This window comes from Macaca nemestrina, chromosome 13 (genome assembly GCF_043159975.1).
Source record: "Macaca nemestrina isolate mMacNem1 chromosome 13, mMacNem.hap1, whole genome shotgun sequence".
NCBI lineage: Eukaryota > Metazoa > Chordata > Mammalia > Primates > Cercopithecidae > Macaca > Macaca nemestrina.
Window position 1 is genome coordinate 27463212 of NC_092137.1, and position 22655 is coordinate 27485866.

At 44.8% G+C, this 22655-nt stretch overlaps 1 protein-coding gene and 1 non-coding gene across 2 annotated transcripts in view; both read right to left on the bottom strand.

Annotated features, from left to right (window-relative positions):
* Window positions 1-22655, bottom strand: part of LOC105479910 (intraflagellar transport 172) — a 44161-nt gene that overhangs the window by 10532 nt on the left and 10974 nt on the right. Inside the window, exons 11-30 of the mRNA XM_071076422.1 lie at window positions 21980-22141; window positions 21558-21611; window positions 21221-21324; window positions 20649-20734; window positions 15636-15748; window positions 14310-14477; window positions 9360-9496; window positions 9025-9132; window positions 6729-6813; window positions 6333-6425; window positions 5386-5463; window positions 4896-5144; window positions 4641-4719; window positions 4308-4428; window positions 3977-4121; window positions 3358-3447; window positions 2705-2802; window positions 2419-2554; window positions 2217-2333; window positions 1085-1227 (exon numbers count right to left, since the gene is read on the bottom strand). Coding sequence (XP_070932523.1) covers window positions 1085-1227; window positions 2217-2333; window positions 2419-2554; window positions 2705-2802; window positions 3358-3447; window positions 3977-4121; window positions 4308-4428; window positions 4641-4719; window positions 4896-5144; window positions 5386-5463; window positions 6333-6425; window positions 6729-6813; window positions 9025-9132; window positions 9360-9496; window positions 14310-14477; window positions 15636-15748; window positions 20649-20734; window positions 21221-21324; window positions 21558-21611; window positions 21980-22141 — 2366 coding nt within the window. The remainder of the gene's footprint in view (window positions 1-1084; window positions 1228-2216; window positions 2334-2418; window positions 2555-2704; window positions 2803-3357; window positions 3448-3976; window positions 4122-4307; window positions 4429-4640; window positions 4720-4895; window positions 5145-5385; window positions 5464-6332; window positions 6426-6728; window positions 6814-9024; window positions 9133-9359; window positions 9497-14309; window positions 14478-15635; window positions 15749-20648; window positions 20735-21220; window positions 21325-21557; window positions 21612-21979; window positions 22142-22655) is intronic.
* Window positions 19536-19637, bottom strand: LOC112426361 (U6 spliceosomal RNA). Its single transcript, XR_003017649.1, has one exon. It is a non-coding gene; the product is annotated as a U6 spliceosomal RNA (small nuclear RNA).

The window sequence follows — 22655 nt, forward strand, 5'->3', positions numbered from 1 at the left end:
CACTTTGCTCTTTTGGCTATCTTTCTGTGCCGCCACAATGGTGTGCATGAATGTCCTGGCTGATGCGCTCAAGAGCATCAACAATGCCGGAAAGAGAGGCAAACGCCAGGTCCTTATTAGGCTGTGCTCCAAAGTCATCGTCTGGTTTCTAATTGTGATGCTGAAGTATCGTAAATTGGTGATTTTGAAATCATTAATGATCACAGCTAGGAAAACTGCTGTGAACCTCACAGGCAGGCTAAACAAGTGTACAGTGATCAGCCCCAGATTTGACGTGCAACTCAGAGATCTACAGAAATGGCAGAATAATCTCCCATCCTGCCAGTTTGGTTTTATTGTACTGACAACCTCAGCTGGCATCATGGACCATGAAGAAGCAAGACAACACATACGAGGGAAAATCCTGTGATTCTTTTTCTAGAGATGTAATACATATTTACAAATAAAATGCCTCATGGACTCTGGTGCTTCCAAAAAAAAGAAAAGTTCAGCCGGGTGCAGTGGCTCACGCCTGTAATCCCAGCAATTTGGGAGGCCAAGGTGGGCGGATCACTAGGTCAAGAGATCAAGACCATCCTGGCAAACATGGTGAAACCCCATCCCTACTAAAAATACAAAAATTAGCTGAGCGTGGTGGCACGTGCCTGTAGTCCCAGCTACTTGGGAGGCTGAGGCAGGAGAATCATTTGAACCAGGAGGCGGAGGTTGCAGTGAGCCAATATCATGCCACTGCTCTCCAGCCTGGCAACAGAGTGAGACCCTGTCTCAAAAAAAAAAAAAAAAAAAAAAAAAAAAAAAAAGTTCACTCTGCATTTGACAGAATCACACTTCCATTACCCAGGAGTAAGTTATTGGTTTAGTGCAGTCTACAGTCCTAGCTTTACAATCTGTTTCCTCTCCACCCTTCTTAGAACAGCCAAAGGTTAAACACTGTTCTGAGTCTCTAGGGAATAGGAGCAGTTAATTTATTCATGCCACTCTATCATGTCCTTCCAAGGATCTTTCAGTTATACATCAATTTTCTTTCTCTAGATAGTGGCTCTGCCTGCGATGGGGCCCATGGAGAGAAAGCTTGGGGCCTCACCAATTGTCCGCAGCATGGTCAACAGCAGCTTCCAGGAGTCCCAGCTTGTTAAGCAGTCTAACTGCAGCCTCTCCTCCCAGGCTCTTTGCCCAAAGATAGGCCACGTGTTTGTGGGCATTAGCCCCTCCTTGAGTCCTGGCCACCTATAAAGCAAAGTCACTCAATAATCCTTCAATACAGAGCTGCTCCCTTCTTATCTCTGACCTTGGCTTTGACAAGGATCCAATAACTGTTCTAAATTGAAGAGGAAGAGGCTGGGCGCGATGGCTCATACCTATAATCCCAGCATTTTTGGAGGCCGAGGCAGGAAGGATCACTTGAGGTCAGGAGTTCGAGACCAGCCTGGCCAACATAGTGAAACCCCATCTCTACTAAAAATACAAAAATTAGCTGGGCACGGTGGTGACTGCCTGTAATCCCAGCTACTCGGGAGGCTGAGGCAGAAAAATTGCTTGAACCCAAGAGGTGGAGGTTACAGTAAGCCAAGACTGTGCCACCACACTTCAGCCTGGGTGACAGAGCAAGACTCTGTCTCAAAAAATGAAATAAAATAAAAAGTTAACAGGAAAAGGGCTAAATTTCAGGGTTTCTTAACTTAGGTTGAAGTACTTAGGGTCCAAGGATAGGCTTCACCTGGTCCACAGACCCTTAAAATTGTAAGTGAAATTTTCTGTATACAGATGTGGACATGGTTCTGGCAAGAGAGACTCTGATCTTCACTACATTTTCAAAGATGCTCTGACCAATTGTGAATTAGTCACTTAAAGTGGAAAAGAAGGGCTGGGCATGGTGGCTCATAGCTGTAATCCCAACACTTTGGGAGGCCAAGGCAGGTGGATCACTTGAGCCCAGGAGTTCAAGACCAGCTTGGGCAACATGGTGAAAACCTGTCTCTACAAAAAAATTAAAAAATTAGCCAGCTGTGGTGGTGCACACCTGTAGTCCCAGCTACTCAGGAGGTTGAAGTGGGAGGATCGATTGCTTAAGCCTAGGAGGTCAAGGCTGCAGTGAGCCGTAATTGCACCACTACACTCCAGCCTGGGTGACAGAGTGAGACCCTTTCTGAAAAAAAAGGGAAAAAACCTGGGAAAGAAGGATGGATGTATCTCTCAGCATGGCCTGAACTCCTTACCCGGTAGGCCTCTTCCCAAAGCCCACTGGCCCGGTACATGTTCACTGTTGCCTTCCATTCCTGGGCCTCGAGGTAGTGGTACTCGGCCTCCTGTAGTCGGCCTTCAGCCTCCAGCTCCTGCAGGAAGGTGAGTCAGGATGGAGAGATGGGGAGATGGAGCCTGGTTGGGGAAGAGATAGGTAGAGCCAGGAGAAGGGCTCACCTTGCCCAGATGTAGGTGTGTGTCACTGAGGAGATCTGGATGGTGCTTCCCTACCAGGCGGATCATGTCATCATACAACTTGTGCTTTTTGTACATGGTGATGGCAAGATCAGGCTCTTCTACTGTCACATATAGCCTGGGGAAGGGAGATACATCTGGGGCCTCCTAGACCCGATCCCTGCTGTCACTGCCTTCTGGGCAGAAGGTACACATCCTCAGGCCCCATCCCTCCTCCCAGCCTTGAAATCTCATCTCCCACTACACCTCCTCTGAGGCCACGGCTCACCTTTCAGCCTCACGGTACTTGCCCTGCTTCTCCATTTCCTGGGCCTGAGTGATGTATAACACTGATACATCTTCTGGTCTCATGCATTTCATCGCCAGCTGTGGAGGCACAGAGGCAGGGCAGCCTCAGGTCCAATTCCCCAGGGAAGCAGGGCTTCAAGGAAACCTGCTTGTTCAGAAGCTCTGAACTCTCCCAACAATCACAGGAGTTTGGTTATTGCCACTCCTGAGGTCACTAGTGAGGTCGGGGAATTCCAAGTCCATAAGAAGCAGAGGAAGAACTATATTCCGCTAAGGTGGGAGGGTCTGTGATGCCTTGTGCTGGGGCATACACTCCCATTACCGCTGTAACCACTGGGCTCTGAAGTGTAGGGGTGAGAACAAAGACATCAATGTGACCAGAGGCGTCAGGAGTGGTAGTTCAGATTCCCCAGCTCCCAAGCCCATCTGCTCCTTCAGAATGATAGATAGGTCTGGAAACAAGGGCCTCTCTTCATCCCTTCCTTTCCCTATGGCTAGGGATCAAAGACTGTTTTTTGGTACTCTTTGTCAGCTTTCAGGGAGTCAAGCGAAGAGGAGAAACAGAGACCGAGGAATGAGGCCACACTTCCACTAAGGCAGAGTTCTCTTATCATGAACTCCACTCATCCCTACCTTGTGGGCTTGTTCCCAACGGCCAGCCTGGGTGTACATGTCTATAGCATCTTTTGTCCGGTCTCCCTTAGTATAGAGCTCCTCAGCAATCTGTAGTTGATGGGAGGTAGATACAAAAGGTCAGAGCAACAGACTTAAAGCAGCTTGAACGAGGAAAGAACAAACCTCGGCTGAGATGGTGGAGAGCCTGCAGTACGACCTTGTAATGATAGAGAAGAAACGATGAGTATGGGTGTCTCGTATATTCTACCATTTAAAAAGAAAGACCAGCCCCAAGCAGTATGAGGACAATACAGTGGAATTCAAAAGGGCCTCACATTTCTGCAATGTAAAGCAATTTTATATTGTAACTATGTTAGTGTTATTCATGAAGAATCACTCACGCTGGCTGGGACAGAGCTAGAGACTCACTTTATGTATCTGGGGTGAAGGGAGGTATCAGTGTCACACTGGAATGAAATTGGGAAAGTAAACTGTTCTCTTCCCATTCAAGGTTGTGATGCTGTTTGGGGCCCAGAAAGAAGGATCTGGTGAGCTTGCCTCCACTTCCTGTTTTGGGTTCTCTCATTGTTATCCTCTACTGCATCGCCTCATGCTGCAAAAAGGGACTCTTCCTCACCTCATACTCCTGCAGGGATGCATAGTGTTGGGCCACGAGAGGATAGTATTTGGACGCAGTGTTCCGGTCCTGTAGATCTAATATATAAATTGCCTTCTTCCACTGGCGGGCACCCAGGGCGGCCTCAATTGCCTTAATGGAGCACCTGGCAAAGTTGAGAAAGATATAAATATGTAGGATGAAAGATGAAGATGAATGGAGGTAAAAGGACCCCTTAAGCACTCATCAACCTACATTTTGAGATATCTTCTTTTAAGCCTTGGTGTCCTTACTTGCTCCACTGCCCCTCACTTCACACCTAAATCTCCTTTACATTCCCATACTCCCATACCTGGCTTCGATGTAGTGATTAATGGCTGCATCAAGCTGCTTCTGCTGCACCAGGTGGTCCCCCCATGCCTCCTCTAGTTTCACCACCTCCACTGGGAAGGCCAATCGAGCCAGCTCTACCGCTGCCAGGGAGAGAAAAGGTGCTCAGCCCAGATTTCCAGGGACAGGCCTCAGGAAAAAGGTAGGACAGGGAGATGAAGCATGGAGAATGGGTAAGAAGGGGAGGAATGGAGAACTGGAGCCAGGCAACCTGAACACACACACCAAGGGGTGCCGGGGAATCAAAGGGGCAAGAGTCCACAACAGTAAAGGATGGCTCATAGGTGGCTAGTACCTTTCATGAATGCGTTGCCTTTACGGTAGCACTCCAGGGCCTTCTGTGGATTGTGAATCTTCTCAAAGAGATCACCTGCCTGTTAACACATAGCACATTACTATGATACCCCTACAACACAAAGAACTAAGTATTAGCTCCAAAAACAAGGGAACACCAGCAGTCAGGAAGTACTCTGCACCCCAAGACTCCTCTGGGTGAGGGAAGGGTCCTGAGCTCCTGGACATAAGGGCTAGGAAAAGGAAGCCAGCATACCCTTTCGTAGAGTTCCCCCTTGATAAGGGCTGCAGTGATGTGTTCTACCAGCTCTGTGTTGGCTAGCAGTTCCTCTCGGGTCAGCACCAGCCGAGCAGCTTTGGCAGGGAGCCCAGCTTTGAGGTAGAGGCTGATGGCTGCTAGCCCATCCCCTTGGCTCTCCTGTAGTTCACCTGCTCGCTCCTCCTGCTGTGTGTCCATAAGCCACTGGTAGTAACTACGGCGTAGCTTCTCTAGGGCTGGGTGCCCCTGGACACACACAGAGGAGAACTAGAAGTCACATCCCCCTTCCTACTCTTCTGCCTCCCATGCTTCTCCAATCCCTCTATAACAAGGGGAGTGCTCCTGGGTCAGTAGTATCCTAACTCCTCACCATGTCAAGTCCAAGCCCCAACCCTGTTCTGGTTTCTATGGCCTCCTTGACAAAAGAAGGTTTTTGAAATTGGCAGAACCAAATTCTCAACAACTGTGGAGAAGACAAAACAGGTACCTTGGCTTCAGCCACAGCGATACACTCATCCCAACGGTGTAGCTCCTGGTACATGCCCATGGCCTCCTCCACAGCGTTCTAGGGGAAAAAGGCAGAGCGGAGAGGGATGCCAGAAAGATATGAGGATCAGAAAGCAGCAAGCTCTCCTCAGCCTGGCTATGATGCCAGCACATGAGGACCAAAAGCCTTACCTTTTAACTACTATACCAGCAGAAATATTGGGAAACTAAAAGAAGCTTAAGCTTCAGGCCTCCTTATTTGCACAGGCCCTTTCCAAGGCAACTGTTCTTTTTTTTGAGATGGAGTCTCACTCTGTTGCTGAGGCTGAAGTGCAGTGGTGCGATCTCAGCTCACTGCAACCTCCGCTTCCTTGGCTCAAGCGATTCTCCCACCTCAGCCTCCCAAGTAGCTGGGATTACACGCATGCACCACCATGCCTGGCTAATTTTTTGTATTTTTAGTAGAGATGGGGTTTCACTATGTTGGCCAGGCTGGTCTTGAACTCATGACCTCATGTGATCCACCTGCCTCAGCCTCCCAAAGCGCTGGGATTACTGGCGTGAACCACCACACCCGGCCTAAGGCAACTGTTCTTAAAGAGAGCTCCTCAAATTGTATAAGCTTCCGGCCCACAAAACCTGGATCTACCCCTATGCACAAGAACTGCAAAGACAGGCTCTGGACTAGAGGGGAGGTAGTAGACTGCGTATGAAAGAAAGTAGTAATCAAAGGCCAAAGAAGGAAGTTTGTCTAGAAAAGTAAGGACTAACACAAGAGGAGGAAGTTAAGGAAGGGGTGAAATTAACTACATAAACCTCTTCGAAAGTTTTCACCAAACCTTTGCAAGCCTAGCTTACCAGCATGCTTTCCTCCCTTGAGTTTGCATCCCCTTTTCCTTCTTTTTCCCTCGTATCCCCTCTTCCAACCTGTCTCTCTTTACCTATTACCTGTTCCAAAAAGATCATTTCGGCCAGTTTGTAGTTCTTTTCCAGCATGGCTAGACGTGCTCGGACCTGATAAAAGTCTGTTCCTTCTCCGCCCTGTGGGGGAAAAAGGAGGTTCTGGTTTTTCTGTAGGTGCTGCTATTCTGTCTGTGAGGGCTGAATTTGGAAGGCCAGAAGGATGGAGAAAACAAAAGACTTGGGAAGGTAAAACACTTCATGGAGCTTAAAGGTTTGAGGTTTAGCAAAAGCAATTCTGAAACGGTCTGACTTGAGGGTAGAGGTAGGGTGGGCAGGGTAAAGGAAACTAGGGATGGCTGGAAAGCTAGAAATCATGGGGCTGAATACTAAGAGAAATCAGCTTGGGAGACAGACAGAATGAATCAGGAGCATAATACTTGCATATTCCCGGGACACTTGATCTGCAATCTCATTGGTCTCATGCAGGAATCGAGCTTTTGCTACTTGGCCCAAAGCAGAAAAGCACCTATGGCATGGAAACAATGACATTGATAGTAATATTATTATAGAATCATCATTAATTCATTGGTTCAGCAAATACAAATTGATGTGCATCTATGATGTGCCAGGCAATGTGCTTGTCACTGGAGACATACAGAGACTAAGGAAGATGAGGGCTTTGCTCTCTGAGAACTTCCATTCTGGTGGAGACAAATAATTAGTAAAATTGGAGATAATAAAAAATAAAATAATGTAATATTATAGATCAAACTTGTTCAACCCATGGCCCAAGATGGCTTTGAATGTGGCCCAACACAAATTCATAAACTTTCTTAAAACATTATGAGATTTTTTTGTGATTCTTTTTTTTTTTTTTTTTTAAGCCCATCAGCTATCATTAGTGTTAGTATATTTTATGTGTGGCCCCAAGATAATAATTCTTCCGATGTGGCTCAGGGAAGCCAAAAGATTGGACACCCGTTATAGATAGTGACTGAAGGGGCCACTTAACTTGGTAGTTGGAGAAGGTCTCTCTGATGAATTGACATTTGAGCTGAGACCTGAATACAAGAAAAAGCCAGTCATGGCAGGATGGGGAAAAGTCATTCCTGGAGAGGGAACAGCTAGTGTAAAGGCCTATAGCAGGTGTGAGCTTGGCACGCTCACAGAGCCAGAAGGATGCCAGTGTGGTTGGAGACTAATGGCCAAGTAGGAGACTGGCATGAGAAAGAAGCAGAGGTCAAAAAACTTCAGGGGTAAGGCCATACAAGGAGTTTGGGTTTTATAGTAAGTAAAACAGTAAGCTAATGGAAGGTTCCAGTCGTGAAAATGACACAATCTATGTTTAAAAAGTGACCTCAGCTGCTCTGGGATGAATAGATGGTAGGGGTACAAGAAATAGTATCAGTGAGACTAAGAGGCTGTGCAATACTGCAGGTGGGAGATGGCAGTGGTCTGCATGAGGATGGAGACATCAGGATGTGTTTTGAAGACAGAATCGTTAGGACTTGCTGATAATCTACACGTGGGAAGTGTGGACAAAATGGGATCAAGGATGATTCCTAGCCAAAATGGCAGCAGATGACATTTACTGAGCACTTTGCACAGATTCTTTCATCACTCCTTCACTACCAATATCCTTACCATCTTCTTTATCATCATATGAGGCAAATACTATTATTATCCTAGTCTACATGGAGAAAATCAAGAAGCCAAGGTTTGGGAAGGTCAAATAACCTCTCTATGGTTATACAAGTTGGTAATTGGAACCAAGATTTGAACTAAAGGAGTCTGGAGTCCCAAGTTTGTCCTGTGAACTACACTCCTATACCAAACCTCAATTATACACATACGCATGGATTGAAGGGTAAGAATAGTAAAAAAATGTTAAGGGGAACCTAGTTACAAGAAGGGGCAGTAAAAATAATAAAAGACATACTCTTGTTTTTTCACTTTTTCTTTTTTTGAGATACGGTCTCGCTTGTCAGCCAGGCTGGAGTGCAGTTGCATGATCTCAGCTCACTGCAACCTTTGCCTCCCGGGTTCAAGTGATTCCTGTGCCTCAGCCTCCTGAATAGCTGGGACCACAGGTGTGCACCACCATGCCCGGCTAATTTTTGTATTTTTAGTAGAGCTGGGTTTTCGCCATGTTGGCCAGGCTGCTCTCAAACTCCTGGCTTTAAGTGATCTGCCTGCCTCACCCTCCCAAAGTGCTAGGATTATAGGCATGAGCCACTGTGCCCAGCTAAGACATACTCTTTTTTTTGAGACGGAGTCTTGCTCTGTCGCCCAGGCTGGAGTGCAGTGGCGCCATCTCAGCTCACTGCAACCTCTGCCTCCTGGGTTCAAGCAATTCTTCTGCCTCAGCTTCCTCAGTAGCTGGGATTACAGGCGCCCGCCAATACGCCTGGCTAATTTTTGTATTTTTAGTAGAGATGGGGTTTCACCATGTTGGCCAGGCTGGTCTCAAACTCCTGACCTTGTGATCTGCCTGCCTCGGCCTCCCAAAGTGCTGGGATTACAGGCGTGAGCCACCACACCCGGTCAAGGCATACTCTTATAATCTAGGATGGGAGAGTGTTTGGAATATTGTACTGCAGAAGGGCTCTATGTTATTTGCTGGCAGTGGGAAGGTAGGGAGTACCTTAACACTGGATTGGAGCAGCCCACAGGGAAAATACTCATGTGGTCATCCCTCCTAGCTACCTGGCACCTCTGTTCTACACGTCTAGCTCACCTCTCCGCAATGTGTAGTTGCCTTGCCTCTAGTGCCAGTTTACTCAAGGTTTTCCACATTGCCTCTGTTTCTGGGGTCATTTCCAGAGTCTCTAAGAAGGCTGTTGCCCTGGAAAGGGAAGGAAGCAAAGCATAATGAATAAGGAATGGGCTAGGAAGATACAGCAGAATACTGGTGATGGGGCAAGGGGAGGGAGAAGAGCCATCTTTGTCTCATCGCCTCCCAGGATCACTGGATCCTTATCAGTGCTGGCCAGTTTTACACCCCACCCCAGGTCCTCCCCTCTCAGAACCAGACTTTCCCACCACCTCCCAGGTTATTGGCCAGCCTCTCACCGGATGTAGTTGCCATCATCAATGGCTGTTCCAAACTCGATGAGGCCCTCATCCAGTGTGTAGGCAACAGTAGTCACACCTTCCATCACCATCACCTCGGTCTTTCCCCCGCCCCGCTCCAGACCTATAACATCACCCTGTAAAAGTTCACCCCACCCCAATTTCAGATTAGTTTCCACTGAATCAATTGTAGAAAAGACCCACCCTCATCCAACCCAATCAGTAGTCAAGAAAGTCACAGCGGCCCTGATTTTCCTAACATTTTAGTTTCTCTCAAGCATAAAAAAATACTTCATTTATAGCAATATCCTTGGGTTAAAGTATACTCCTAACTATGACAGCGCCAACTCCTGGAGGTACAAAGTGTGGCATTCACTTCTGCTTCCAGCAGTACCATGAGAGTAGATATTCTTAAGGGTTCTCTCGTTAAAATATGACTTGAACCTGGAACATACTTTTTAATGCATTGCTTGGGCTTACTTGAAGAAATCACTTTTAATGCATTGCTTCACTTACTTGAAGAATTCCCTACCCATATCCTACCCTTCTCTCTCAAAAAAAGACAGACAGAAAGAAAAAGGTCAATAAGCTAAAATCCTGAGCAAGAAAAAAAGGAAAGTGAGCAAACGGAGAAGGTACAGTTGTCCTGAAAGCAAATGCAGTGTCAGGAGAATAAACCTCAGGCCCCCCAACAGGATGGGGAGGCTGAATTTGAAAATCCTTAATTAAACCTGGGATCCACTCTTCAGTAAAGGGAACAAAATAAATGGTTACAGATAATTAATATGCCTGATTCCTGCAGAAACAAGACCGAATCACCACTGGAGGAAAACATATCCATTTTAGGCCCTCAGGATTCCAAAAGAATACATTCAAAGCAACATGAGCTCACAATAAAAAAAAAAAAAAAAAAAAAACCCCAAGGAAACCAACCACTATGAAACAGTAAATAACAACTACAAACAACAGTTTTAGACCTTCAAGAATTTCAGACATTAAAATATCTGGGTGTGGTTGCATGTGCCTGTAGTCCCAGCTATTCAGGAGGCTAAGGTGAGAGGATCACTTGAGCCCGGGAGTTTGCGCACGCAGTGAGCCGTGATCATGCCGCCGCACAGCCTGGGTGACAAAGTGAGACCCTGTTTTTTGTTTTGTTTTGTTTTTGTTTTTAAGCCCAGTTATGGAATATAAAATGATTATTTATGAAGCACCTAAATACCTTAAAAGATGAAATGAAAAATTAAGCAAGGAACAAGAAATTATCAATATGACCAGGCAGACTGGAGAAATAATCAAATAAAACTTAAAGAAATATTTAATGTTTGAAGTAAAAACCTCAATGTACAGTTTAAATAGCAGATTAGACAATGATTAGTAGCAGATTAGCAAACTAATGAATCGAAACAGATCTAAAGAAATTATCCAGAGGCCAGATGCAGTGGCTCATGCCTGTAATCCCAGCACTTTTGGAGGCTGAGGCGGGAGGATTGCTTGAGACCAGGAGTTTGAGACCAGCCTGGGAAACACAATGAGAACTTGTCTTTACAGAAAATTGAAACAAAACAAAACAAAACAAAAAACCTGAGCATGGAGCATGGAGCAGGAAGAAAGAAACTATGAAAGATAAATTAAAAATGCAAAACAAGAAATCTAACATTTGCCTAACTAGAGTTCTGACGAAGAGACTAGAGAATAGCTGAGGAGAAGCAATGTTCGAAGAGATAATAACTGAGAAACTTCCAAGAGTGATGAAAATACGTGTATTCATAAATATAAGAAACACGATCTATACTAAGCAGGATAAATTTTAAAAATTTATGGCTGGGTGCAGTGGCTCATGCTTATAATCCCAGCACTTTGGGAGGCTAAGGCAGGCGGATCACAAGGTCAGGAGACTGAGACCACCCTGGCCAACACGGTGAAACTCCATCTCTACTAAAAATACAAAAAATTAGCCAGGTGTGGTGGCACGTGCCTATAGTCCCAGCTACTTAGGAGGTTGAGGCAGGAGAATCGCTTGAACCCGGGAGGTAGAGGTTGCAGTAAACCAAGATCGTGCCACTGCACTCCAGCCTGGGTGACAGAGAAAGACTCCGTCTCAAAAAAAAAAAAAAAAAAATCTAGACACATTGTAGTGAAACTTCAAAACACCTAAGAAAAAGAGAAGATTTTTTTTTTTTTTCTGAGACAGAGTCTCACTTTGTCGTTCAGGCTAGAGAGCAGTGGTACAACCTTGGTTCACTGCAACCTTTGCCTCCCAGGTTCAAGCGATTCTCATGCCTCGCCTCTCAAGTAGGCAGGATTGCAGGAAAGCGCCACCATGCCCGGCTAATTTTTATTCTTTTTAGTAGAGATGGGGTTTCGTCATGTTGGCCAGGCTGGTCTTGAACTCCAGGCCTCAAGTGATCTGCCTATCTCAGCCTCACCAAAGTGCTAGAATTACAGGCGTAAGCCACTGTACCCAGCCCTAAAAAAGAAGACTTTAAAAGAAACCAAAGAGAGGCCAGGCACAGTGGATCACGCCTGTAATCCCAGCACTTTAGGAGGCCGAGGCGGGCAGATCACGAGGTCAGGAGATTGAGACCATCCTGGCTAACACGGTGAAACCCCATCTCTATTAAAAATACAAAAAATTAGCCAGGCATGGTGGCAGGCACCTGTAGTCCCAGCTACTCGGGAGGCTGAGGCAGGAGAATGGCATGAACCTGGGAGGCGGACCTTGCAGTGAGCCAAGATCACGCCACTGCACACCAGCGTGGGCGACAGATCGCGCCACTGCACTCCAGCCTGGGCAACACAGCAAGACTCCGTCTCAAAAAAAAAAAAGGAAAAAAAAAAAAAGAAACCAAAGAGAAAAGATAGATCACCTGTACAGAAATGGCTGCTGATAAATTTTTCAGAACAGCAATGGAAGTCAATCAATGAGACAACATTTATAAATTAAGAAAAATTAACTGTCAATCTGGAACTGGGTACTGAGTCCAAGCATCTTTTCAGAACAAAGGCTAAATAGAAACATGTTCAGATAATGAAAAACTGAAAATTTGTCATCTTTCACTAAAGAAATTTCTAAATAAGGCTGGGCACAGTGGCTCATGTCTGTAAACCCAGCACTTTGGGAGCCCGACGGAGGCAGATCACTTGAGGTCAGGAGTTTGAGACCAGCCTGGCCAACATGGTGAAACCCATCTCTACTAAAAGTATAAAAATTAGCTGGGCGAGGTGGCACATGCCTGTAATCTCAGCTACTCAGGAGGCTGAGGTGGGAGAATCACCTGAACTTGGGAGGTGGAGGTTGCAATGAGCCAAGATCATGCCACTGCACTCCAGCCTGGGCAACAGAGTGAGACCCTGTCTCAAAAAACAAAGAAACAGAAACAAAAAAACTTCTAAATAACATTCTTCAGGAAGAAGAAAAGTTATTCCAGAGAGAAGACTGGCATTGCAAGAAAAGGTAAACAAAGGAACTGGTACTTTGATGGTAAATCTAAATGAATCCTGTCTGATAAAATAATCAGGCAGGGCGTGGTAGCTCATGCCTGTAATCCCAGCACTTTGGGAGGCCGAGGCGGGTGGATCACCTAAGGTCAGGAGTTCGAGATCAGCCTGGCCAACATGGCAAAACCTCATCTCTACTAAAAGTACAAAAATTAGCTGGGCGTGATGATGGGTTCCTGTAATCCCAGCTACCTGGGAGGCTGACGCAGAGGACTCTCTTGAACCCAGGAGACGGAGGTTGCAGTGAGCCAAGATCGCGCCACTGCACCCCAGCCTGGGTGACAGAGAGACTCTGTCTATTTTATTTTATTTGAGACAGAGAGACTCTGTCTCAAATAAAATAAAATAATCATGCCTATCTTTGGGGACAAAGTAAGATTAGAACTAAAATACTGGACAAAAATGACAAAGGGGAGGAGATGAAAGTTAAAGTCTTTTAAAGTCCTTGTATTGTTTGCAGGGGAGGGGGTGGTTAGATGCTGATTAACTTTAGACTTTGTTCATTTAAGTACACGTTAAAACTTTCAAGGTAGCCTCTACAGAAATAGGATATATAACTTTCAAACCCAAAATGTAAAAAAAAAAAAGTGTTTAAAGAAAGGACAGAATTAGCCAGACATGGTGGCATGCACCTGTAGTCCTAGCTATACAGAAGGCTGAGGCAGGAGGATTGGTTGAGCCCAGGAGGTTGAGGTTGCAATGAGCTATGACTGTATCACTGCACTCCAGCCTGGGAGATAGTGTGAGACCCTGTCTCAGAAAGAAAGAATAGAGAGAGAGAGAAAAAAAAAGAAAACAGAGAAGAGAGAGTAAAAGAGAGAAGGAGAGAAAGAGAGAGAGAGATAAAAAGAAAGAAAGAACTAAACAAATAAATTTTAGACCCTAATCAGTTTAAAATGAGGCAAAAAGGAGATAAAAAAAGGTATGGAAAAGGACAAAAAGAAAGCATCAAGCGCTCTACCCATACACACACCAGTCATCCTAGTCTAGCATAGGAGCCTGCCTCTCTTGTTTTCTCTGGCTCCCCCCAGATTTTGGAAGACTACCGGCTATGTGTGATGTTGTGGTAGGATAGGAGAGAAGATCTGATCTGTAATTTAAGAAAAAAAGGCACTTTGCATGGCTTATAACGGAGAATCAGCACAGAAGGAGATGACATTAGAACTGCCTCTCCTATCAGGGATTTCCAGCCTAGAGGGATCTCCATATTATGACCTGGTGACTTCCCAGGGCCACTGTAATGAACCCATACTCCAAGGGTCTAATATAATGTCAGGAATCTGAAAAAGGATGGTTCTGGGTGTTAGTCCATAAGTCTAAGCTTCATTTGCCAATTCTATCACAGAGATTAAGGGTGGTGGACACAGAAAACCAAGCAGCCTTGAGAGTCTCCTCATGGCTCTAATTAATCAGCTCAATATCACATCTGAGGGCCCCTAGTGTCCAACATACCCTAATAGTGAACATGGTGACTCTCTCAGGTGCCTCAATGTTGTACCACACACACAGGCTGTTTCGGTTCTGAGCTACCAGCACATCACTTCCTGGGACCCACTGCACGTAGGAGCAGAAGTTGAGGATCATCGTCTTAGAGCAGCTTTCAATATCATATAGATGCAACTGAAGAAAGAAGAGGCAGATAACACAATTAGAAGGGGATGTGGGGCTGTCTCTTGCTTTTGACTATTTCCTTAATGGTGAGATGTGGTGAGCTAACCCACCACTCAGGTTCATGCTGCATTTCAAAGCTTACTGATCTGCTTTCTGCTGAGCTGGTATATCCTAACTCTGGTCAAGTAAGAGATGGCCCACAGAACAAAGATCTACATCCCAGGAATTTTAAGTTAGGTGAAGGTCAGACTTTCCTTCTTGAAATAACTCTGGGCCAGAGTTACCAACTTGGATTACAAATGGCAGGCCACTAGAAAAATTAAATTATCTGGAAAGTTGTGATGTGGCTTTCACTGAAATTAAAATCATCAGGTTGTCTCTTTGATCTGAGGTTGAACACTCTGGTGCTACCATATTGGGATGAGAATCAATGAGGGACGAAGAGGCTGTCCTCCAGCCAGTTCGTGCCATCAGATAAGTGTGGCTGAAAAGCACTGGACAGCAGGTCTAGGTGAAGGTCAGCTAGGCATGAGCAGGAGGAATGCAGGGTTAAGGAAGTTTCCTGAGGGCACAGACTGAACAGTAAGAGACACCAACTTCCAAGCTCCCTTCTTGACTTTGTTGCCATAATACAATCACCTCTGAGGTAATATAGGATGGCTGGGCGTGGTGGCTCACACCTGTAATCCCAGCACTTTGGGAGGCTGAGGCGGGCAGATCACCTGAGGTCAGGAGTTTGAGACCAGCCTGACCAACATGGTGAAAACCCATCTCTACTAAAAATACAAAAATTATCTAGGTGTGGTGGCATGTGCCTATAGTCCCTGCTACACCATCTGAGGCAGATGGGAGGCTGAGGCAGGAGAATCGCTTGAACCTGGGAGGCAGGGGTTGCAGTGAGGCGAGATCATACCACTGCACTCCAGCCTGGGTGACAGAGTGAGACTCTGTCTCCAAAAAAAAAAAAAAAAAAAAAAAAAAAAGAGGTAATAAAGGATGGATTTCGGTATCAGCTACAGAGAATGTTGATTCTTCTGTGCCTTCTGCTATGCTGATGACACAGCAAAGACAACATGCTCCATCCTGCCTCCCTCAGTCCCTGGTAGCAGCTTGTCTCACACCCTCTGTGGTCCAGCCAATGCCTAAGGCCTTAGTAGCTCTTCTCACACGAAGTTTCCGGTCCCTGAAGAGGAGCTTGTGTCCAGTCTCATTAAGTTCCAGCCAATCCACGCGGCTCTCATGGCTCACGGTGCCAATGTTGTAGCCACCAATCAGATCCACTATAGAATAAAGGAGACAGGGTTAAGAAGAGAGATTCCACACATGTACATAGTGTGGCCAACACACATAATTTTGATAGGAAGTGTAGGAAGCTGGGTCTCTTTTAGAATTGTAGAAGTTTTGTTCAACTATGTTGTTAACTCAAAAGGTCCAGACCCACAGAAATGTCACTTTGGGACTTACGGAGTTACCTCAGAGCAGACTAGAACTATTGAGCAAGAGGCTTCTCCTACTCATCGAATCCCCTCGAAGGCAGCACTGAGCACATTAAAGATAAGCCTGATACAACACAGCAGTGAGACAAGGCTGATGAATAAATGACCTTGATGGTCATATGCTCTAAGAAGTTACCTGCAAATTTGAATGCCTACTGTGTAAGAGCACTGCAAGGGTGGATGGTGGGGAAGGCACGCAGACAAACCTCTGACTAAAGTTAGGCTGGTCACTGCAGAGGATGAATATTTTAGTTTGATTTGAATCTTGTAGACAATATCAGAAACTATCACATTTAGAGCAGACCAATTAGGGTTGGCTGGGATGCTTTCAGGGAGTCTCTTGGTCAAAGCCTACTTATAAGTTTTAGTGATATCCATTATTAACGAACAATGTGCCTCACTTTGTTATATATGCTTAAGCTAAGGACCAAATGTCTGCTGCTGTCTATAATTGTGAAGACCAATTTAAAAAACAATCTTCCTTTAATTAAAAAGTAAAATTGGCTGGGCATGGTGGCTCACGCCTGCAATCTCAGCACTTTGGGAGGCCGAGGTGGGCAGATCACCTGAGGTTAGGATTTGGAGACCAGCCTGGCCAATGTGGTGAAACCCTGTCTCTACTAAAAATACAAAAAAAATTAGCTGGATGTGGTGGTGGGCGCCTGTAGTCCCAGCTACTTGGGAGGCTGAGGCAAGAGAATCGCTTGAACCCAGGAGGCAGAGGCTGCAGTAAGCCAATATCACGCCACTGCACTCCAGCCTGGACGACAGAGCAAGACAGTCTCAAAAAAAAAAAAAAAAAGGAAAATGATAAAGCCATATTTTAATGCCCCAATTATAAGAAGAATCAGAGTTCTAGAGTAGCAAGGACCCTAACTCCTGAGAACCCTGAAATTATACATAAAATTATGTGTGTATAGTATATATTTTTCTCTGAGAAGGTCTACGATTTTAGGTACTCCAAAGGGTTGATAGCCCAAAAAAGTTAAGAGAGGAACTCTTTTTTTTTTCCCCCCAAGACAGAGTTTCACTCTTCTTACCCAGCTGGAATGCAGTGGCACCATCTTGGCTCACTGTAACCTCCGCCTCTCAGATTCAGGCGATTCTCCTGCCTCAGCCTCCTGAGTAGCTGGGATTATAGGTACCCGCCACCATGCCCAGTTAATTTTTGTATTTTTAGTAGAGATAGGGTTTCACCACATTGGTCAGGCTGGTCTCGAACTCCTGACCTCAGGTGATCCACCCGCCTCGGCCTCTCAAAGTACTGGGATTACAGACATGAGCCACCATACCTGGCCTTGAACTCTGTCATTTTACATACATTGAAAATGAGACCGGCTGGGCGCGGTGGCTCAAGCCTGTAATCCCAGCACTTTGGGAGGCCGAGACGGGCGGATCACAAGGTCAGGAGATCGAGACCATCCTGGCTAACCCGGTGAAACCCCGTCTCTACTAAAAAATACAAAAAAAAAAAACTAGCCGGGCGAGGTGGTGGGCGCCTGTAGTCCCAGCTACTCAGGAGGCTGAGGCAGGAGAATGGCGTAAACCTGGGAGGCGGAGCTTACAGTGAGCTGAGATCCGGCCACTGCACTCCAGCCTGGGCAACAGAGCAAGACTCCATCTCAAAAAAAAAAAAAAAAAAGAAAATGAGACCTACGGAGTGAAATTGCTTGTCCAAGTTCTCACAACTCATTTTTGCTGCTGGAATCTTAGGCCTCTTGGTCTACATTATTGTTTCCATTATAGATACCTACATTTCTGAGTGCAGAAACCTCATGTGAAATATAATATTCATGAAATGTGCAACTACTTTAAGAATAGACTCATATGTATATGGAAACTTGATTTATGACAGATTGCATTACAAATTAGAGGGTGAAGAATGGACTTTCAACAAATGGTTAAACATATGGAAAAATAAAATAAAATTAGATCCCTACCCACATTATACATAAAACAAATTCCAGGTGAAAAGCAAAATTTAAAAATGTTAAAATATAGGAGGGAATAGGAAAGGATTTCTTTTCTTTTTTTTTTTGAGACGGAGTCTCGCTCTGTCTCCCCAGGCTGGAGTGCAGTGGCCGGATCTCAGCTCACTGCAAGCTCCGCCTCCCGGGTTCACGCCATTCTCCTGCCTCAGCCTCCCAAGTAGCTGGGACTACAGGCGCCGCCACCACGCCCGGCTAGTTTTTTGTATTTTTAGTAGAGACGGGGTTTCACCGTGTTAGCCAGGATGGAGGATTTCTTAAATAAGACCTAAAGCATCACAAACTATATATATATATATACACACACACACACACTTTTTTTTTTTTTTTTTTGGAGACAGAGTTTCACTCTTATTGCCCAGGCTGGAGCGCAGTGGCGCAATCTCAGCTCACTGCAATCTCTGCCTCCCCGGTTCAAGCAATTCTCCTGCCTTAGCCTTCCGAGTAGCTGGGATTACAGGTGCCCTTCACCATGCCCGGCTAATTTTTGCATTTTTAGCAGAGATGGGGTTTCACCATATTGGCCAGGCTATTCTCGAACTCCTGACCTCAAGTGATCCGCCTGCCTTGGCCTCCCAAAGTGCTGGGATTACAGGCGTAAGCCACTGTGTCCGGCCTCAAACTAATTTTTTTTAAGTGAAAAAAATGGACTATTTTAAAGTGAAAATGTCTGAACAGTGAAAGACTCCCAAAAGAAGAGAAAAGACAAGCCACAGGCTAAGGCAAAAATATCTGCAATGCAAATAACCACCAAAGTCTAAACAAGCATATGCAAAGACTTCAAATCAATGAGGAAGAGACACTGATTTTTTTTTTTTTTTTTTTTTTGAGACGGAGTGTTGCTCTGTTGCCCAGGCTGGAGTGCAGTGGCCAGATCTCGGCTCACTGCAAGCTCCGCCTCCCAGGTTCATGCCATTCTCCTGCCTCAGCCTGCCGAGTAGCTGGGACTACAGGCGCCCGCCACCTCGCCCGGCTAGTTTTTTGTATTTTTTTAGTAGAGATGGGGTTTCATCGTGTTAGCCAGGATGGTCTCGATCTCCTGACCTTGTGATCCGCCCGTCTCGGCCTCCCAAAGTGCTGGGATTACAGGCTTGAGCCACCGGCGCCCGGCCGAGACACTCTGATTTTAAAAATGGATAAGAGATAGGAACTAGCAATTCACAGAAGAAGAAATATAAATGGTCAATAATTATTATATATGAAATTAATATAGAGATATAATTTTATATAGATCATGTTTAAGCCAAATTATGAAGTCAGGCAATTTCAAGTATTACAGAAGATGTCGGACAATAGAAACTCTAACTGCTGGTGGGAATAGAAATTGGTATAACTTTTTTAGAGAACAATTTGGAAATATTTAGTGAAGTTGAAGACACAGGTCCTCTATGATTTAGCAGTTCCATTCTAGGCGTGGAACTCAGAGAACCAAATCACTGTAATAGTGAAAAATCAGCAACTTAAATGCCCATCAATAAGAGGGAGGATATAAAATGATTCAACGTAAATATAACAAAATATCAGGATTTGACAGAACTGGGTATGAATAAACAAGTGATAATATCTTCTTTCAAAAAAATTGGTTTAAAGTGGAAAGCTTCATAAATTTGTGTGTCATCCTTGCATGGGGCCATGCTAATCTTCTCTTTATCATTCCAATTTTAATATATGTACTGCCAAAGCAAGAAAAATATCATTATTATTAATAGCTAACATTTATTACTATGTACCAGGGATAAGTGTATTTCATATAAAGTAGGTACTATTTTTATCCCTATTTTGTAGGAAACCGAGATATTAGAAAGATGAAGTAACTTCCTAAGATCACACAGGTAGAGAAGTGAGACGGTTTGACTCCAGAGCCCCATTCTTTTTTTTTTTTTTTTAATTTAATTAATTTCTTTTTTCATAGAGACAGAGTCTCACCACATTGCCTAGGCTGATCTCAAACTCCTGAGCTCAAGCAACCCGCCCGCCTCAGCCTCCCAAAGTGGTGGTGGGATTACAGGTGTGAGCCACTGTGCCTGGCCCAGAGCCCCATTTTTAACAGCTACATTGTATAGGTAATGCAATCTATACTATTTTTTATGCTTGAAACATTTCATGATAATTGTGAAATGCAAAAAAGTTTCTGTCATTATTAGTTACCAATGATAAACTATACAAAAAATAAGACCTCTTCCAGTTCTAACAGTCTATGATTCTATGAAGTCTAAACAGGAAAATTCATAAATTTAATGGGCCTTCTCTACCACTCACAATTTGCCAACCCTAAGATATATGTCTAGAGAACATGAATAATTATATGGACCTTTGGGATTTGTTTTTGTTTTTGTTTTAAGAGATGGGGTCTTACTCCATCATCTAGGCTGGAGTGCAGTGGCACAATCATGGCTCACTGCAGCCTTGAACTACTGGGCTCAAATGATCCTCCTGCCTTGCCCTTCCAAACTGCTGGTATTACAAGCATGAGTAACTATGCCTGGCCTGCACCTTTGTTTTTATATCTAGATATCCAGGTACAGATGCACACATATTGACTTAAACATTTCATATATATCCACTGTACATGTGGGGTTACTATTTACCTGGTGCTTCTCAGATTCCTGCATTCCCCACTGAACACAATCCTGTGGTATGGAAGTGTGATATAAACATCTATTTTGTTATTAAAATTATGAGAGAGTCTTACTCACCTATAGCAATAGTCTTAATATCAATAAGATAAGCCAATTTCTTATTATCTTCTGTTCCTCGCTGACACCTCTCATTAATACGAACACTGAAACATGAAGGGCGAGGTAAGGCAAAATGGGCTGAGGTAGCTGGGATGTTTATTAAAGGCTCTGAAGTACCATATGGGATGAAGCTTTTATTTATTTATTTATTTTGAGACAGGGTCTCACTCTGGTTGCCAAAGCTGTAGTGCAGTGGTGTGATCACGGCTCACTACAACTTCAACTTCCTAAGCTCCAGGTGATTCTCCCACCTCAGCCTCCTGAGTAACTGGGACTACAGGGGTGTGCCACCATGCCTGGATAATTTTTTGTATTTTTAGTAGAGAGGGGGTTTCACCATGTTGCCCAGGCTGCTCTTGAACTCCTTGACTCAAGTAATCTGCTTGCCTCTGCCTCCCAAAGTGCTGGGATTATAGGCGTGAGCCATCACGCCTGGCTGAATCTTTTAGATTAACTGGAGGACGCAGAATTTAGGAGTCCAGAAGGAATTATTTTGGGTTTCAGGGATTTAGAGAATCTTGTGAGGGTACCTGATGAGGTGGGGGTTCATGAATTCAGTGCGTACGGAACCCAAGGTGTCATTATTCCCATATTCCACCAGGGTTAGCTCTCCGGCATTGAAGATCATGCATACCTGGGAAAAATGGAGTTGTTATATGGTGGAAAGGCTACATGAAGAAAAACAGTAGTGGGAGATGTACTGTCAGTTCCAGGTGACTACCACTTTTCTCCTTGCTCTCTTACCCTGCCAATTTCATCCTCCCATTTATCTGCTGTTTCCCTATCCCTTGCAACTTGCCATCTTTATGACACAGAAGCTAGAAGGAGGCTTATCGAGATGGTGATAGTGAATCAAGTTCTACTCACATTCTCATTTTCAAAGAAATACTTCTCATTGCCACCAGATCCTTGCCAGGCTATCTGCAATGGGAGAAGACTTAAGAAGCAACGTGGATAAATACCCAAGATAATGCCGAAAGAATGACAGGTTGGGAAGCGGAAAGATCATATTTACATAGGCTTTGGCACTACACAAAAGAGGTGCTATATCAGAATTTGCTCTGGTCCCTGAGAGAAACCAGAGAGATGTTTCTGAGAGATGGCATAAAAACAGTCCAAATATGGTGATTCATACTCTGAGATTATAACTTCCTGGGTCTCCTTCCCTGAAACCAGGTCCCCTACACCAGAATGTTAGAACTTCTCACGGACAGAAGGGATTTTGGGTCCCCACAAGTATTAAGCCAAGATGCCCTATTCCCCACCCTACCATCAATTTTGGTTCCTACCTCACTAAGCCGATTAGTGTTCAGGTCCCCCAGCAGCAGTGTGTCTGATGTGTGGGCCACCAAGTAACGTTCCTTTCCTAGGATTTTCACCTCTTCCACCTCATAGCCATAGTGTGACTTGAGCACCACTCGGGTTCCTGATGACAGGTTCTTCACAATCACCTTGGTAAAGGACAAGTCTGAGCCCCTTAGGCTTCCCCAGCCCAAAAGAAGGGTGAACAACGATGCCCTTTGCCTACCTCCACAGTGCTAAACAAAGCTAATACCTTGTTTCCTCCCTGGGTCTAGGATATTGTTGATAGTAATGATATCTTACGTTTATATGGGGATTTACTATTTATGAAATGCTTTCCTATATTATCTCTTTTGACGCTCACAATTTATATAATTCTGAAAGTTCCACTGGGTAAAACCAATCATTCTATGTTCTCATAGTCTTTGTACAAACCTTACATATCACTGATCACAGTGTACGTATTGATCGGTTGACTGACTGACTGACAGGGTCTCAGTATGTTGCTTAGGCTGGCCTTGAACTCCTGGGTTTAAGCAATCCTCCTGTCTCGGCCTCCTGAGTAGCTGAGACTACAGGCATGTGCCACTGCATCTGGCTAATATTATTTTTTGATATGTCTGTGTCCTCTGTTATAATGATCTCCTCGATCAAGGGACAATG